General features: G+C 39.6%; 1 protein-coding gene across 3 annotated transcripts in view; it reads left to right on the top strand.

Moving 5' to 3' along the window:
* Nucleotides 1–18,886, top strand: part of ANKRD28 (ankyrin repeat domain 28) — a 224,984-nt gene that overhangs the window by 135,333 nt on the left and 70,765 nt on the right. For all 3 annotated transcript variants that reach the window (XM_019508654.1, XM_019508653.1, XM_019508652.1), the window contains exons 7-8: nucleotides 8,050–8,192; nucleotides 9,399–9,611. In XM_019508654.1, the coding sequence (XP_019364199.1) occupies nucleotides 8,050–8,192; nucleotides 9,399–9,611 (356 nt within the window). The remainder of the gene's footprint in view (nucleotides 1–8,049; nucleotides 8,193–9,398; nucleotides 9,612–18,886) is intronic.

Here is an 18,886-nt window from a genome sequence, read left to right as displayed (position 1 = left end):
GCTTTAGAGGGAGAGCATATGAACAAGATGTATGTAGAGCAAGGGGGATCGACGCCTGGCCTGCTGGTCAGATCCAGCCCCCAGCACTGTCATCTGGTCCACAGGGCTTCCTGCGAACCCCTGGAGAGTACTGAAGGCTGCGGCCCTGCATGCTTGATCAGATATGTGGGATGACGTAGGGCCCTGGATCCTGACCCCAGCATGTGGGACTGGGTGAAAGTGGTGTGGGGGCCTAGGGCTGAACTCCAGCACAGGGGTAGCCCTGTGCTATCCATCTGGCCTGCAAGACTAAAAGGTTGAGTGCCACAGATCTAGAGTGATCTGTCCCTGTCATACATTTTCTGGCATCTAGCATCATAGGTTTAAAGTAAAAAAATTAAAAAAAAGATTAAGGAAAAGAGTGATAAAGGCTTCTAGTTCTCATGGTCTGATAAATACTTATTAGTTTTGGCTGAATAATTCATTTTTATTTCTAAATAAGTCACAAGAATTACTTATACTATTTTTCACTGTAAACTATAACCACAGATATGTATTTCCAGGCAGTTAACCTGAACCATTCATCCGTTCAGGTTGCACAATATGTGATTAAGAGGTTAAGTCAATGTTGACTAATCTGAGTTTTATGATCAATTTTCAAGTAAAAGCCAGTTGATGCTATCCTTAATCTTGATTTCAATAGTATCTTGATTTGAATAGTGTAGTCTGACTCTTCAAGTACAGCTTATCTGTCAAGGAGAAAATGAAAATGGAAACGTTGATATTACATGCTGAGCAAGCACAAGAATTTCTTGGATTAAATGTAAAACTGGCGTCCTGACCATTTTTACTTCTTAAGGATCCTGCTGCATTCTTAGGGATTAATGTCCTGATAAAAAAAATAAATAAATAAATGTAGAATCAGAATTCCAGTTATGTATTCTCTTCTTCATATTCCAAACCAATTTTGCAGTGTTCTATTGAATTAATAGCAGCTTCACTTCACTATGGATATAAGGGCTTTTTTTCCTTCCTGATATGCATAACTTTCAGGTACATTAAAATATGGAAAATATTTTAAAATCCATCTGGATAATAGGTGCTATAGAAAGGCATATCTGTGTTGATCCATGCCTTTGACATCCTTAGGAGAACACTGTTGACCCTAATTTCTCTTCTGCATAGGTGACCTATAGAAATCAAAATTTTTTTACAACTTTCTCCAAGAGATACTTTTTAATGATATTGGCTTAAAGAAAACTTTGAGTTGTGGCTAGGAAAGGGAAAGCTGAATCAGTGGTAAATGAATTACTTTGAGTTACTACATGGACATTTAAAGCTTTCATACTGCAACTAAGTGAAATTAACTTTTGAACAGAGAAAGAATTAAAAATCTTTCAGTAGCAGATATTAGCTGGACGAATAACAGGTTATTAACTTTTGAGGAGGATAATATAGACTATTCCATAAGCCTTGGCTCATATAAAATTTGTCATTATAATAGCACAGTTATAGATAACCATATTTTCAGTTATAGTACACACTGCATTTACTGAGAGAGAATATTGCTTAGAAAAAAGTCCATTGCATATCAGTGAGGACAGATATTTAATACATTTTTTTTTTTGCCTTAGTTAATTTAACACCAAAATTGCTGCTAATTTAAGTATAGCAAACAACTATGCTTTAGAAACTACTGCTTTTTAAAAACAAGCAATTATTTTTCTAAAAGAAGCCAGAAAGGAAGTCTGAAACTTTGCTTATCTGTTATCACTGAGAAGTTTGAAACATGTTTGCTTATGTTAAATCTCACAAGGAAGACACCCGATTGTGGTCTTCTGTACATTATTATAAATCTTCCATCAGCAGAATTTTGGCTGACCGATAGCCACTATGATAAGGCAGCTGGCAACATGTGGCCTTGCACATATGGCTGCACTATAGCAGCTGTGTTGGCCTAGCATGCACTCTGGAAGGCACTGTCTGTTGGAGAGGCCATGGCTACTGGGAGAAACCATGTCTGCATCGACATGAGCTTCCTTGTTGCTTCCCTTTGGTGGCAGAAGCCCCATTGTTCACTGTTCTTAGAAGGGAACTGAGTTCTGCTAGTACAGCTATGTAGGATAAATCAGACCTATATAAACTGGTGTCATCAAGCTTAAATCGGGTGCCTGGGAGACTTATTAGATTAGACCCGAGATCAAAAATCTCAAGTAGCAAAAACAACATTTTTTAAATTTGGTGGTTTTGTTTAGATGATCTCTCTTCATTTATAGTACCATAAATGTATGGCAGAGAGAGAGATGCTGACAGTTTCTTTAAAGACAGATTCAAGATCTACCATTTAGCATGCTTTTTTCATTTGTGATTCAAAAACATTATTTATAATCGCACACTAAGTGGCACAAAATAAACAGAGCATCTGGCTGCTGCTGCAGGAAAAGAATGGGAACAAAACGTTATGGTGGTAGGTAAGGAGAAGGTTAGAAAATTATGCTGCTCACAATAAGAGGAGCAGATGTTTGTCTCCCTTATTCTCCCTTCCATTGTTGTGGCCTTGGAAATAAATAGGCATTCCCTTTTACTGCAATGTTCTTCCACTCACTTGTGTGCTTTCCTTGTCTTCTCCTATGCAACAGAGCTGTCACTGTGGTGTCAACCTGTCATCTTTAATCTAGTTTCTTAGACCTTGTGTACACTAGGAACAATGTTTTATTATTTGAAAGGAAGCAGGGCTTTTGTGTTGTCTTTTTTTGGTATAGTTGGGAGAGCGGGTGGATAAGCTTTCAGGCATCAGGTTCTCTTCCTTGGGTCACCTAATATTTGAGAATGTTTTAATTGTAAAATCAAGTAAGCTACCTTGAGTTACCTCATGCCGTTTGAAATTTTTCTAAGCATCTAAACACAAATTCAACTTCATATCTTTAAAATCTCATTTTCTGGTAAATTTAAGACTGGTAACTTACCAGGGCCAGTTGCCAACCCAAGAAGCTGCATTTAAACTGAAAATCTGCAAACTTTTTACTGGCAGCCAAACTTTACTGAAACGTTTTGACTGATTTATGGTATATGTAATGTAAACGTAACTCTGCTGCTAGGCCCCAGTTAAAAGGAATGGTTTCAAATGTAGGGGTTTAACATCAACCACAGCAAAGGAATACAGAGAGCAGGATGCAGAAGGTGCCCTTGCTGTTGCAGGCCAGATCCAGGCCATAGGTTGCCAACCCATGGATTAGATGATTCATTTAAAACATATTTTCTAATTTAAGACATAATTTATTTTAGAGGAGAGAGGCTCCCTTTCCATGTAATTACAGGATTGCAGTCTAAGTTTGCTAAAATAATGTCTATTTCCCAGGATTTTTTTAAGCGTATGATGATACAATGATCACAAAGAAAGGCAACCATATTCACAATTTTATGTCCCAATTTTGCCGCCATCTGATTGCCTCATGTATAGTATTATGCAAATCCAATCAAGTTCCATTAAATGCCTGGAGAGGGCATTCGGAGGTGATGTGGTTCAAAATTTGAAAAGGAGTACCACAGTTACAGTTTGGTGAGCTAGCTCACCCTATCCGTGTAGCAGAAACCCACACCTTCCGTGTCCTGTCCTAATTTGGTTTAGAGAAGACAAAAGATGTCTAGGGAGATCAAAGCCGGTTGGTCTAATGGTGGGATTTGTAATAATAACTTCTGTATTAAGGGGTAAATTTGGGCCACTCTTGTGTCCAGGCATCTTGGATGTTAAATGAATCTTGCTCAAGTTGAACTGATGTTCTTCAACCTGGTTGTCTAGGTTTTAATCTCAGATGTGGTGGGTTTAAGAGATCTTCATGTATAGGCAGCTGCAGGATATTTTTTCTTTTAGACCATCCTTTAGTTGAGTCACTTTTTCTTCTCAATGGTGGAGGATGTATGTTACTAAGAGTAGAGAGCCATTGAAGAGGGATGCCTGTAATGATTTGCATTGCTTGGTTGAGTTGTATGTCAACCTTATCAGTATGAGCACTGTTTAACCAGATTGGGGCACAGTATTCTGCGAAAGAGTACACCACTGCTAAAGCTATTGTTCTTAGTGCATCCGCATCAACTCCCCAAAAAATCCCAGTGAGTTTTTGGGGCAAATTTTTACAGGTTTTTAATTTAGCTGCTGGCATAATTAAGTGATTTTTATTGGACAGTGTTCTATCTAAGATGATTCCTAAGTATTTAGGAATACCGTTTGTGTGGGTTCATGCCGAATTATATAAGGACTGAATTAAGCACAGGCTCAGACCTGGATGTTCAATTTAAAACTTTTATTGTTTCACAAAGTCATAAACTAAGGAGGTCTGTTGGTTCACGAGGTTCCCAAATCAAGCCTTTGCTTTCTAACCCGAAGGCTAGGTGCGGCTGCCTGATTCAGTAGTCTCAGAACTGGTCAACAGCTCATTTTAAAGGAGTCCCTTATCTTTTTTAAGACAAAAGATACAAAACTGTCCCCTCCGAGTGAGGCATCTAACATAACTCTTCTATTACGTATATATGGCACCAGGTATACATATGCATTTCTAATTCTTACTCCTGTTGGTTACTAGTTACCTCATCTATATTCTACACACTCTTTATTATAATTTGTTACCAAACTTTATCAGCGTGATATATGGTTGTTTTTGTTATTGCGGTTTAGCCTTGCATTTCCGTATTTCTAAAAAAGCACTGCTTTTGCTTGCAATTTTTATCATACTGTCAGCATTCTTATTCAAGGGTCAGATGGAGAAAACCAGAATGTCAATCGCTGACTTCTCAAACTCCTTGAAGCATTCTGGGAGTTTTAGTGCGTTGTTAATTATGCTAGGCCTTGCTTAGCATGAGCACTACCTCACACCGTTATAACGTAGGAGCTGGTTTCTGAAAACAGTATTGGGTTGATAATTAGCTTATTTACTGTTTGAGTGAAATGTAGGCACTTCCCTTTTCCCAGTGTTTGGGTGCAGACACCATTGTTTCAAGTAGGTATCTAAAGTATTCAGAGCAAATGTGAGTATTATTTCTGCTCTGGAGAAACAAGATTGTTGTGTAACCAGGGCTATGTCATCAGTGTATATGAATTTTCTTGAGGAGGTGCCTGGAAGGTCATGAATGTAAAGATTAAACAGCAGAGGCACAATGACTGATCCCTGCAGGAGTTCAATGTTCAATTTATGTTGCCTACCCTTAATGTTATCAGAAAAAATCTGGAACCATCTTTTACTAAGCATGTTGTCTAATGAATTAGCAATTTTAAGATAAGATATGATGCCCAAAAACTAAGATGAGTCCTTGACTCCCTACTGTATCATACGCACCCAAGAGATGAAGACAAACAGCTACAGTTTTTAGTGACTTTTCAAACACTTTTTTGGTATTAGTAGTCAGGGCCATAATTTGATCATCACATTCTCTATTGGGTCTAAACACTGCTTGGTCAGGGGGAATATGTTCGTTTATTGTCTGAAAAATTCTATTATATAGCAGTCTTTTTACTAATTTGTAAGTCACACTTAATAAAGCTATTGGGTGCTAGTTCTCAGTTTTTTGTTGAGATCCTTACCAGGTTTTACTATTGCTATTATTTTTATCCTCTTAAAATGAAGCTGGTAATTTTCCTGATTCCAAAATACCGATTAAAAAAAACTTTGCTAGCCACTGAATAGCTTTTGGACCACAACATTTTATGAATTCTGGGAATATCTCATCCAGAAGCCGGCAGCTTTATCTTCCTTTATGGCTCTAAGGGCCTCTTGCATCTAATGTACAGTAAAAGGTTGGGAGAAGAAAGAGAATGATGCAGTGGAGTGTTTCTTTGCCTTTAAACTTGATTTCACTTGCTTTGTAAATAGCTTGTCAGGCAGAGCCTTAGACAGTGCAAGAATATGATTGACTATTGCTTCCAGTCTAATGTGGGTTTTGGGTCTTGAAGCTTCAGTGCTTGAGCCCAGTTGACATAATACAGCACAGGCTGAATGAATGAAATAAAGGTTTTCCTTTGTATGTATCCATTTTTCTCTTTGAGTCTTGTCCAGAGACTATAAGAGCATGGTGGCAGTTGTAGAATCACCGTTTTCTTTAAATTCCTTATAAAGACAATTGCTGTCTTCATTCCACCCTAGTATATACTCTTTTCTAAATTCCCTTGGGATGCGTCTCTTAGCTGCTCCTTTTATTACATCCACAAATCTCTCATAACTTTCACTTGTGGTTTTCATCCATCTTCTATTAAAGTCAGTTTGTTTAGCAAACGAGATCCAGTCAGCTTTAATAAAGTTCCATCTTGGCTTTGGAATTGATTTGATGATTGGAATTTGAATTCCAACTATATATAAAATTGGCCTAAGTTGACTGTGTGGAAAGTTGCCAAGAACTTTGTGGGGTATAGAAGGGCTGTGTTGTTGAGAGTTCTGCATCGTGAAACATAAATCAGGTGTATAGTCTTGTTGCCAGCAGGCTGAGTGGAAAGTAGCCCTGTCTTCTGCATCATAGACTAATACAAGGTCCTCTCCCTCCATCCAATCTAGAAGTACCTGGGTGGTGCTTTTCTTCTGCATATTTGGCAGGGGGGGTTAGTCCCAAACCTTGCCTTTGTAACAGAAAATTCTGGTAAGAGCTAAAAGCAGGGAAAGCACACTTCTGAAATAACTTCTTCAAACTAAAAAAAAAAAAAAAAAACCAAACCCAAATGTAAATAAAAGAAAGGTGTGGGGGAATAGGGGAGGCCACAGTATATAAAGCTCTACCACTATATTAATAAGAAGGAAGAAAAGGATTATATATGAATCTTCCCCAAATGTGTGTAGGTTGATAGAGGAAGAGTTGTTAAGTGATATTAAAAATGTTGCCAGCATGCTTAGTATGGAGGTCTGAAAAGTCTGTTGTTTACAAAATAAGAAAATATATATTTGAAAAACAGTCTAGTAGATTCATGCATCATGGATCAGAATGGTTATAGAAGTGACTTGTTTACATGCATGTGAGTGCTTATAATAGAAGTTGTTTCACAGCACACAAGTAAAAAAAAAAAAAAAAAAAAAAAAAAAAAAAAAAAAAAAAAAAAAATAGTCTTTGCAAAAACTATGCTATAAGTTTGCTTTAAATGAACCTTCCATCCATTAAATTGGGATCCAGAGACTATTCAGTACTGATGTAAAATAAGTACTACAGGCTGGGAAATCCATACTCGTGGTGCCGAAGAAAACAACTGGATAAGGTCATATTTTTTTCAGAAGAGAAAGCTGATGGCTGCTCAGCAGTTGCTGACTCGTGGCAATGAATTAAGTGGTGTTAATATTTGAAACCATACTGACTTGGATTTCAGCTATTGATAAACACTTGAGCCAAGATGTTGGTGGGTTATGCCTTTATTGATTCAACATCCTCTGAGATTATTTTAGATGAAAATTGTTATTTATGCTGTCTGCAGACTAGTTTGAGGTAATGAAACTCAGTGCCAGAGATGGAACAGAACTGATAAATATCTTTAAAAAAGAAAACCCCTCACACGCTATTTTTATAGACTAGTAATGGGAGACTTTCTTACTCTAAACAAACATTCCTATTATCTAGCAAAATAATGTATTATATATTAATAAAAAAGTCACCTGCTCATGGAAGTCAAATAGTTTACAAGAAAAATCCTATAAATATACAATACATTATTTATCTGCAAACTTCCTCTGTTGTGCTTTGTTGTTTGTTCTGTTATTGTCTGGGTAGTATTTGCTGTGATATTTTCATTAATGACTTGGTATGTTTATTGACGGTTCTTCTCCTTTGCTTTTTTATAGGGAGTGAGCAGAAATGAAAGCATTGTCTTATCGCTGTATTAGGAGTTGTTTCTCTCTCACTTCTTTTAAGGGCTTACCCTTCTTAGTGCTTATTTCTTTGGAGATTAGATAGTAATTTTAGATGATTTTTATGCTTTAGTATTAGAAATCTGTGTATTTAGAATGAAGTGCAGCTATGGTAACTTATATTTTTATGTGAATTGGAGCAAAGATATTGATTAACAAATAATACGTTTACTTTATTTTCCATTCTTTATTTGTGCAGGTCATATTGAAGTTGTGAAATTACTTGTGGCCCATGGGGCTGAAGTGACTTGCAAAGACAAAAAATCTTATACACCTTTACATGCTGCTGCTTCCAGTGGAATGATCAGTGTGGTCAAGTATCTTCTAGATCTTGGAGTTGATGTAAGTAAACATAAGCTGAAAGAAGGTTACATAACATATCAGTTACTATACTGATCAAGATCAGAGAGCAGACACTTCTTTTCTTTATGAACAAGAATAGTTAGGATCAGAATAATGAAAGTGCTTCATGGGATTTTCACTCCATAAAACTTCACTTCAAGCTTTTTTCATAGAACTGAGAGGCAGGTTTGCTTTAAATAATAGTTTAAATAATAGTCCTGGCACTGGACTGGGATCCAGGAGACTGGAGTTCCATTCCTAGCCTTGCTACACATTTTCCAGGTGATTTGGGGGAAATTAGTTGATTTCTCTAACTTCACTTCCCAGTTTGTAAAGAGGGGATATTAGTAACTTTCTTGCATCACAGGAATTTGAGGGTAAATCATTGATTCTACTTTTATTTTTCAAAATGAGAAGGAAAAAAAAGCAAATATTTTGGAGTTTATTACAGAGCTCCAGTTGTGCATTAATGTGATACTAGTCATCTTCAACATTTTCAAGTACTTGGCACCCATAGTTTTTGCACTAGAAAGCTCTTCAGGTCCTCAGTTTGAGAGGAGGAGTTGAGTACATAGAGCTTCTGGTATTGTGTGGAGAATGGAGGACTCTGACATTTAGAAGAAGAATTAATGGGACACCCTGGCATGTGGGGTGTGCACAGCTACAGGTTTGGAGGAGACTTAGGACACTATTGTTGGTGGAGGGAATAGTATCTGACTCAGAGCTCTTGGCAGGGGATCTCTAAAACAGAAAGGGATGGGAGGGAGTCGCGCAAGACATTTGTGTAAAGGAGATGAAGGAATGAAAGGAGTTCTTGGCATATATAATATATGCTGCCTTCAGAAGCAGGTGTGGTACATCTAACTCATAATGCTGCAGCAAATGCTCACAGCTCTGAAAGGCTGGGAACTTGAATGAAACATTCCTGCACTACAGAGGCTTCTGGGTTTGTAGAATGAAGGAAAGAGATCCCAATATTTGCAATCTTTCTGACACCTACAGATGGAGGCCCCAGTTCCCAGTAATTAAATTGGAGATAAGAGTATCTTTTCTTAGAAAGCTTTAGTGTTCCATTCTAGACTTTTTTGATCAACAAGCTAAATCCAGAACCCATTTTAATGCAACTTTAAGCAGTATTTTAGAACAGCATGAAGGAGCTCTGCATAACAGCACAAGATGACCAGATGTTTTTTTTCTTCACAACAGATGAATGAACCAAATGCATATGGAAATACACCTCTCCATGTAGCTTGCTACAATGGACAAGATGTTGTAGTAAATGAACTTATAGACTGTGGTGCCAATGTAAATCAAATGAATGAGAAAGGTTTTACGCCTTTGCACTTCGCTGCTGCATCAACACATGGAGCATTGTGTTTAGAGCTTCTGGTCTGTAATGGTGCAAATGTCAATATGAAGGTAAGGAAATGAATTTAAAGTATTCCATTTTATGCTGAAATGCAACATATGGGTGTAACAATGAATCTGAAGAAATTTATCAAAAAAAGGGGGAAGGGAGATTATGAAAGCTTGGGTTTAGACCCCAGCAAATGACATAAATATAAAAAATCCATGATCTTAGCAGAGTCCAGTAGGAATCACAGTTGAAGTGAGTCATTTTGGAAGAATTTGGGGAGGCCAGGATAAATGGTTTTACTTGCTTTTTCTTGGAATGTTTGAGAAGCAAGAAGCAGCATGGAAGAAACTACAGAAGTATAGGTGAAATGTACAAACAGGCCAACAATGTTGGCAGCATTAGTAGAACAGTAATGATGAGGGTGATATAAGAAACTAGACTCTGATAAGTACAGATTGGATAGTTGTGAAGAGAAGGTAAAGAACAAAAATGTGTGCTTAATGCAGTGGGAGGAGACCAAGCCTCAGGCAGTGGGGTGACATGATCAGAAGCCTGGTTTGTTACTGTCATTTGTTTCAGTTGAACTGCAACACTGGGGAAAGGAGTTCTGTAATAGTTATTTTCTCATCCAAAAAAAAAGGGAAATTATCAGTCCATCTTGAACTTCATTCAATACTAAAGTTCAAGATGGTGACCATAATATTTTTCCTTGGAATCTTGGGTCGTCTTTGAACCTCTTGACGTGGAGGGTGAATATTTCTCTATTAGTGTTGTGCATTTTCATAAAAAGTATTTGAGAGTTGTGGTGTGCCGTTACTTTAGTGACACAAGATCCTACCTTTTAGCAGCCTCAGGGGACTTCAGCAAGGTCCTTGTACAAATAGAAGCCCACCTTACACCAACTACCATTGAGTTGTAATGATAGTTGGACATCTAGATAGTGAATGGCAGATTTTCCCAGCAGGTAGTACTGGACATTCAGATTATGCTGTTTCTGTTTTAGACCTTTTAAAACATGGATAAACAGATCCTAGTTAAGAGACTGGAGTTTCTAGGAGCCTCCCTGTTTATTCAGGGCCTACCTTCCCCTGAAGAGGTTCAAGAGCCACAGGTGGAGGCCAGCCTGTTAGCAGTGGTTTTAATTGATTTGCGATATGGTTTCATGCACCTGCACGATGTTACCTCCCAAATAATACCTGAGATGCATATGACACTAGCTTGGATCAACATATAACTTGGAAAGACAGTCTGCTACATATGGAAATATGAATTCCTAGTCCAGTTCTCTTTAATTTGGTAAAAGAATCCAGTAAGCACTAGCAAAGGAGTCTCCTGTCTAAGCTCTTTGACAATTTCCCCTCTGGGTGGTACAACAGGGGAACCAGCTTTGGGGGCCGGGTCTGTGACTGATTTTTCTCTCATCTTGTGAAGAAGGCCATCACTTTGAAAAAAATATCCCCATATGCATATTCTACATCTTGGTCCTCCAGCCTCTCTTATTTGGAGTCCCAGGCATTTTGTGATTCTTTAGTTTAGAAGAACCTGAAGAGTAGGAAGTATACACTGCCCTTTTTACTCTCAGTACAGACCACAGAGGTGACCATGGGGCATCTGTGCATACTGCTTAAGGCAATAGGTCTCCAGTTCATCTACACTAGATTTTGCACATGAACAATACAGCTTTAAGAACTCTTAGTTATTTTTTTCTTATCTGAGGGTCCAAAATGCCTTAGAAGTTTTAGACTAACACCTTAAAATCTTTTGATCTGGGGGAGCTAAAAACATCTTTTCTTGGCCATGAGAGCTACCAATTATTCTAAAAATAAATAAATAAATAAAAATAACCCCTTGAAAAGAAAATCAGAGCTGGCAAAAACATGGAGTGAAATTATTTAAAAAAACCCCCAAAAATCAAAATGCAAAGGGCAGTCTCTCAATTTGACAGACTGAGCAATTCTTGTATTCTACACGCTACTGAATTTCCCTCTTTTTATTTTTTTTCCTACTTGGCAACAACCTGCAATTTGTAATTTGAACGTAGAAACATGGGTTTTTAAGAGATCACACAGGTGAGTTAGTTCAGCCCTGTGCCCAAATGCAGTGTGCTATTCCTATACTACTTGAGACAATCACCCTCTTCTTGAAAACCTCCAGTGAAGGAGATTCTATAACTTCCCCGAGCAGTTTGTTCCACTATCTTGTTGTTCTGAGTGTAAGGAAATATTTTTGCTATTTACTCTAAATCGGCTTGCTGCACTTTACACCCATTTCTTTATCTTGCCCTCTTTTTGCGGGGGAGAATAGTTTTTGGAAGACTTTCAAATATTTGGAAACTGCTGTCATGTTCCTTCTCAATCTTATTTTCCCCAAAACTAAACAAACCTAGTTCTCTCAACCTTTCTTTCTATGGTTTACATTGCAACTCTTCTGTCATCTTTGCTGCTGCCCTCTGAATTTTCTCCAGTTTATCCCCATCTTTCTTGAATTGTAGATGGAGTAGTGTGGCTGAACTGAGTAGTGGGGTACTGTTGCCTTCTGTGTCTTACAGGGTATACATTTAATGCAGCCCAAAATTTCATTTTTTTCATGGTGACTGCATCACATTATTGTTCATGTTGAGTATCTCTTAAGCCAAAACCCTGGAATCTTCTTGGCAATTATTACTGCCTACCCAATTATCTCCTATTCTGTATCTGTGCGTTTGTTTTTTTTCTTAAGTAGAATACCTTGCATAGGCTCTGTATTTCATTTGTTATATAGCGCCCAATTCTCTGATCTAAGATCCTATTAAATTTTAATTCTGTCCTCCAAAATGTTTGCAAGCCCTCCCCAGTTTTGTGCCAGATGTAAATTTGATCAAGAAGCTTTCTCTCCTTTCCCAATCATTAAGAAAAATATTGAACAGCACCAGACCCAGAACAGATCCCTATGGTATTCGACTTGAAACTTGAGGCCTTCTTTGATCCATTTATATATGTACTTGAAGTTATTTAGCCAATTATGTATCCATTTTTCTCTTTGCTTTTGTACCTGCACATTCTTGCTGTTCTTCTATATGCTTCTTTAGTTACCTGCCCTCTTTTTATTCACTGTTTCCCTTTTAATTAAGTAGTCTTTTCTGTAGCCACATTGATCTTCTGTAGTGCTTTTTTCAGTATAGCTTCTTGTTGAACCATCAACAGCATATCCCTCATGAACTGCCAACCACTCTGAATCCTTTTATCCATCAATTTCCCTACCCATGAGACATTATTTATTATTTCTTGATTTGAAATCTGCCCTTCTTCAGTCTAGTTTCCGTATTTTATTAATCCTATGCATTCCTTTTCTTAGAATTATGAATCCTGTACTATTGTAATCACTTCTCATCAGATATTATATCATCCTTACATTTGCAACCTGTTCTTTATCAGTCAGAATGAAATTTAAGATGGATGAAGAAAATATAATACCTTTAAGAAATGCCTGGATGCTTATCTTGCTGGGGTGATGTGACCCCAGCTGACTTCCTGTCCCTTGGTCAGCAGGCTGGACCCGATGATCTCACAAGGTCCCTTTTGAGCACTAATGTCTATAAAATCTATGAAAATGCCATTAATCTATTTAATATAAAAATAGAAGATATGTACAGTTCATTTTCATACTTAAATGAAAACCTTACAATTTTAATGGAAACTTGCAGAAATTTCAGTTGATGAAAAGTTCATTGCAGTGCCACAGAAATTTTAAGGAACCCTGCTGTTGAATTTGATCTCTCGCTTGATGGAGAATACACAGGTCCTTATGTGTACTTCCCTTTCCATTTCTTTTTTTTTCATATTGCCAGCTTCTCACTTAATATAACACCCCAGTATATTTAGGACATAAACTTCTATTCCTTAGATCCAGCCTCAAAGGGTAAAGCAAATCTTCTATCCTGACTCTTCCTAACTAACAGTCTTTCTTGAGTAGTTTTGTATTTTTCTTTAAAATTTGATTTCAGATTTCATTTTTATTTAAATTCAGAACTCTGTGAACAAAATGTTAACTAAAGCCATGGTGTAAGTTGCAGTGGAGGTCGTGGTTGATGTAATGTAACTTAGCAGCACTTTGAGCTCAAATCTGTGCTTTGGGAAGCAAAAGTGAGAGGTGGGTGTACAGTTAGAAATATATTTGGCATGCAATTTTTATAAAGGATTTGTTAATGTCTAGGCCTTAAAACAATACAGAATAGTGTTTATCATATTCCTAGAATAATAGAAGCATAGGATTGTATTAAGGGTGCGCTGATAGAGTGGGGGCCAGTACCGGTACCTGATATTTAAGGAGGCATATTGACTGATAATGATTCAATTTCTGATACTGCTGCATCCAGCTGGTAAGTCTGGTCGGGTGGAAGGGGAGGGCAGAGGGTAGGAGCATGGGGGTGCAGATCAACGCTCCCTGCAGTGAGGGAGAGGGCGAGGCAGGCTCTGCCCAGTTGGGGCAGGGCAGGCATAAGATGGGGCCACAGCTTGTGGAGGGGGGCGGCTCCCATCTCTGCTTGTATCCTGGGAGGGCACAGAGGGGTGGAAAGGGGGGGCATGTGGCACCGGATCTGTGTGGGACGGGCAGGTGGGCGGGCTGATGCTGTGGGCTGGAGTTGGGGCTGTGCAGGGCTCTTCTCACCAGGAGCAGGCTTGGAGCAGGTGCTGGTGGCACTGGGAGGGGGCTGCAGCCACCCCAGATTTCACTGCAGCTCCACTCCCAGTGCTGCCACTGCCAGCTTCCCAGCGCAGCCCCGGGTCAGTGCCCCACCTCCACTCACATGCCAGAAAGAGCCGGAGATGCTTTTCTTCTATTTGGTTGCTAAAGAAACGGTGGTGCTTAAAACTAGGAATTCTGACCTAAAAATCAGAATATGGGATTGATTATTTTCTTTTAGACCCTCAAGCTATTTCCCTTAGAGTACTTTAAAAATCATATAATGGCTTTCCACCCAGACTGCAGTTTTATACTTTAGAGAGACAGAACAAGCAAAACAGAACTTACGGTACCTGATATCTGACTCGGAAACTTGAACACCCTCCTTTTACAAAAATGTGATGTTTTCAGTGAATCTTAAAATATTAAAACCCCAATTAGTACTTAATCCATAGTAAGGTTGTTAGCAGAAGACAACAGACATGACTGGAAATGTATCAGTGCTTGATAGAAAATTGAATCATTTTCAAGGGATTTTGCTTTTCTTTTAATTAGTTTTTAATGGACTAAAACTGTCTTTTCTTTGGATTGATTGGGCATTCTGTAGTAGTATTTAATCTATTTATACTTTCTCTCTCCCATGTGGTTTGAAATCAGTTTTATTTTCCCAATCTGTAGTGTTAAAGTAGAAAAACCCAGAAAACAACTACTTATACCCTAGTTTCTTCAAGCCTGTATTTTTGTTCTTTTTCCAGTCCCAGTCTCCCCTTGCCCCTTGGCTCCACATATCTGTCTCCTTCACTCCTCAGTACCAAACTTTGTTCTTCACATCATTCCAATTGGGTTACTTTCTCATCTATCCCCTTGCAGCCTAGGTACCAATAGGTTGAGGGTATAGGACAAATAGTCACCCTAATACTTTATTCCAATGCCTGCTTGCTTCCAGAAAGGAAGAAGAAAGTCCTGCTCAGTCTCAAGTTGAAGTAGATTCATAGACATTAGGGCTGGAAGGGACCTCAGAAGATCATCAAGTCCAGCCCCCTGCCGGACTCGATGATCTTATTTATCTTAAGTATGCTTAGTGAATGAGTATGCTCAATGTAGATGGAATCTTTGGAGAATCTCATTGCAAATTCTAACAAGTGTAACTTGGCGTAACAGGATGGTGCCCCATTTGGGCTGTCTTCCCTGTCTGGTTCCCAAGGTCTCTCCCTACTTCCTCACTTTGCTACACCTTGATGTTAAACAATAATGTGGGGAGGCTGCTGTCAGACTGGTTGAGCCTAGGATGCTTGCTCACTCTTACTTTCATCTACTCATTCTCAGACCCTACTTGCTTTAAGGGTTACATCTATGGCCCCCTTCTGCCCATCCAGCAACGCCCCTGTCTTGCAGGTCTCAGTCAGTTGCTAGCTATTCCCTTGTACAGGCTTTATCTTTCCTAGTTTTAGCCTACAGGTTAATTTGGCTGTAAACGGGTAGCCTGGGCCCACTTTGGCTCTGGCCTGGCCTTTTTCATCCCAGCCTCTCAATAGCCCCTGGCTGCCCCTGTTGCCCCCTCTGGTCTCAAGCTCTGGCCTTCCCAGCCTCAGATTGCTCCTGTTCCCCCTCTGGGCTCCAGTTGTGTCCTTCCTGGCTTCAGCTTGCCTGTGCTCTGCATCCCTGCCCCTGGCAGGGCTAAGTAGTTCTGCCCCTCAGGCACCTCTGTGGACTCTTTTCCTTCTCTATCAGTTGCACCATCTACCAGTGGTACCATGAACATAAACAAACCTATATTAGCACATAAAATATATGCATACTGCCTTTACAGAATTCACTGCCCATAAACTATGACTCTCAGAATTAGGCCCCTTCTCACCCTTGAGGATAGCCTTTGTTTCCCAGGGCACTGCTTCCCACAGTCTGCTTCCTTGTGGAAACTCCTCTTAGTGCAGCCAGCAGGGCTTGACTGCCTGCTCAGATTTAGGACTGGGTTTATATGTCCAAGAGACTTTCCTCCTTTGAATCGCATGCCTTCATACACCCCCTCCCCCCCCATGCACATTTAATTAAGAGTCAGCCAGTGCTTCTTCTGCTCTGTCCTCTTAAAATGACAGGCATCTCTGGCTCCCTGGTGCAGGTTCCTTGTGCCTGGACTGACTGCTTCAATCCCCACTCCCCTCACCAATGTTTCTCACAGTTCTCTCCCGGGTGCCATCTGTCAGCACTCCCACCTTTCTGTGAACTGCCTTGGCACAGGGTCCAGGTACGCTGATTCATTCAGGTCCCCTGTTAAACTTGGCAAAGCACGGGTTGATAAAATGCATGACACAATCACCAAGGCAGTCTCACCTCCATCTACATTTCTAGTCTCCTACCCAAAGCACGGAGGCAGTGAAGCTTCTTGGGACTGTTTTATTGAGAATATTTTTACATGAACAAAACAAAGAATATTTTCCTGAAATTAGAGGCAGTGGGAGGTGGAAGTAAGCCCAGCCTGATGCAAATGAACAAAAATTTCACCTCACAAAATTAAAGATTGGTAATGTTGTTGCTCAGTGGTTGGTAACACTTTCTGGTGGCAGGCAAGAATGATGCAGGTCAGATCTGAGGCAGGCCAGCAGCAGGACCTGATTGCTACTTCTCCCTGCTGCCTAACTGTGGTTGCTGATTCACGCTGTAAGCAATTGAAAACAGGGCCTTTATAGTTGAGGCTACTTGGTGATTTCTATTATATGAACCCATAATTAAAATTTCATTACTTGAGTTGGTAAGTATTTGAAACCAAGAGGTTTGCTATATCAAACACTTAAATGGGCTAGGGAGAAAAACACCTTTTTTTCCATTTTATTTAATCTTCCTTTTACTGATGTAAATCCAGTTTAATTGCAGGTGTCCTGAGGTTTTTTCTCATTTTCAAATATTAAAGATAAGTTCAAACTTCTTGCAGCAGTCGCAATATTTTGTTTATCTTACTTTACATAGGCCATGCACAGACATTCAGTTTCTACTGGAAGAATTGCTGTTCTCCTGATGGAAAACACAAGTGCACAGACATTCAAAACTTTTCTCCCAGAGCAAAAAAGGCTCTTCTGGGAGAAAATTTAAATAGCCCAACTATAATGAGGGAGAAATCATTCCTGGAAGAGTTTTTCCTAGGAGACTGAACGTGCACATATCTGTTGGAAGAAAGGCTCCCATGCCTTCCCAAAACCAGGCTGACCCCAATCTGGAAAAGGTGTTGTGGGGAAGGGGGGGAGGCAGCTGTCAACTGTCCCCTGCCTACTTCTCAGTCTGGTGTTGTGTAAAAAGCAGGCAGGGTCTTACAAGTGCTGTTCTCCCTGCTCCTCTACTGGGCACCAGGAACATCAATGTGAGATCAGGGAGCTGTGTTGCTCCACCACTTCTCTCCCAGTGCCCAATGGCTGAGCAGGGCTCTTATCTGCAGGGTGCTTTGCCATGCTGCTCCCTCCTCTCGGCTGCCTGGCATCTGGAGCTAAGTACAGTGGGCAGTGCAGCCTTTTGCCTGTTTCTCACACTGGAGTCCCTGATGTGAGAAGCAGGTGTGGGCTTTGCCCCACTGCCCTAGTTCCCCTGGGAATGGGAGGACTGGGACAGCCCATGCCTTCCCCAGACTGGGATCATCCTGTTCTTGAGAGAGCTTAAGGATCATGGAAGATGGGGTGGCTGCAGACTGAAAATCTGTACTGCTACCTCTCCTGAAATCATTTCTATTAGTAGAAATTTTGCACAGCTAGAATTGAACATTTGCACATTGCTATAATCAGATATCTGTTGAGCTGCACTAGTTCTCTCCAATGCTCACCTACTGTCATGATTTTTAGAGGGATGTCTAGTCAGTAATATCATAGCAGTCTCATGCTCCTGGCATTTTCGGGCATGACCAGGTTCAGAAAGTTATCTCTGTTAGCAGTCTGTTTGGGTTCCTGTGGTTAGGTGGACATTGACCAGTGAATGTTTTGGAGAATCCAGAAAGCCAACTGTAAACCTCATTGATTTCACCATTAGGAGAGGAAGGGAGAGCAAGATAGCAGATCAGCAGACATTTTTTACTTTTGCTGCATTTTCCGTGGAAGGGGGAGTTTATGAAAATTTGTTCTGCTCTGTCCTGTTTTTACTGTAACATCGGCTCTTGCTATTCCAGATGTGCACAAATCTAGGCACATTTTGGGGTGGATAAATTATAGGACACCATTTAATTGATGTTGTACAGGCACAGCAGGATACATGAAAAAATCAACAGTGTGAGTAATCTAAGTAGACTTCCTTTTTTAATTTTAAAATGAAACAGTGTTTAGTTGTGGGGTTAGTACTTGAATGGGTGATCACTTGAGCGTATCTGGTATTCTGTGCTTGTTCCCTGTCTGTAAATAGGCAAAGGCTGCTTTCTTTGTGTGGGTTTTGGTTTTTTGTTTAAAAAAAAAAAAGGTTTTGTGAGCGTATCTTGACTGGTGGTCAATTATAGGAGACCTGGATTTGATTCTTTTTCCTATTATCTCACTTAACGGAGTTTCAGTGAATACAGTAAAAATAAGGTTAGCTTACAGCTATTCTACTATGTCAGATCTCATAAGCTTAGCAAGGTTACATTTGACCACTACATAGATCAAGGACCTCCAAGGAAAAAAGGAAACAGGAGGTTTTTTCTAGACCTATATGGTTAGGTCATGTCCTG

This window comes from Gavialis gangeticus, unplaced genomic scaffold (assembly GCF_001723915.1).
Source record: "Gavialis gangeticus isolate Ggan-Ray unplaced genomic scaffold, GavGan_comp1, whole genome shotgun sequence".
Lineage (NCBI taxonomy): Eukaryota > Metazoa > Chordata > Crocodylia > Gavialidae > Gavialis > Gavialis gangeticus.
Note: the sequence above shows the minus strand (reverse complement) of the source record. Positions and strands in the feature narration are given on the sequence as shown.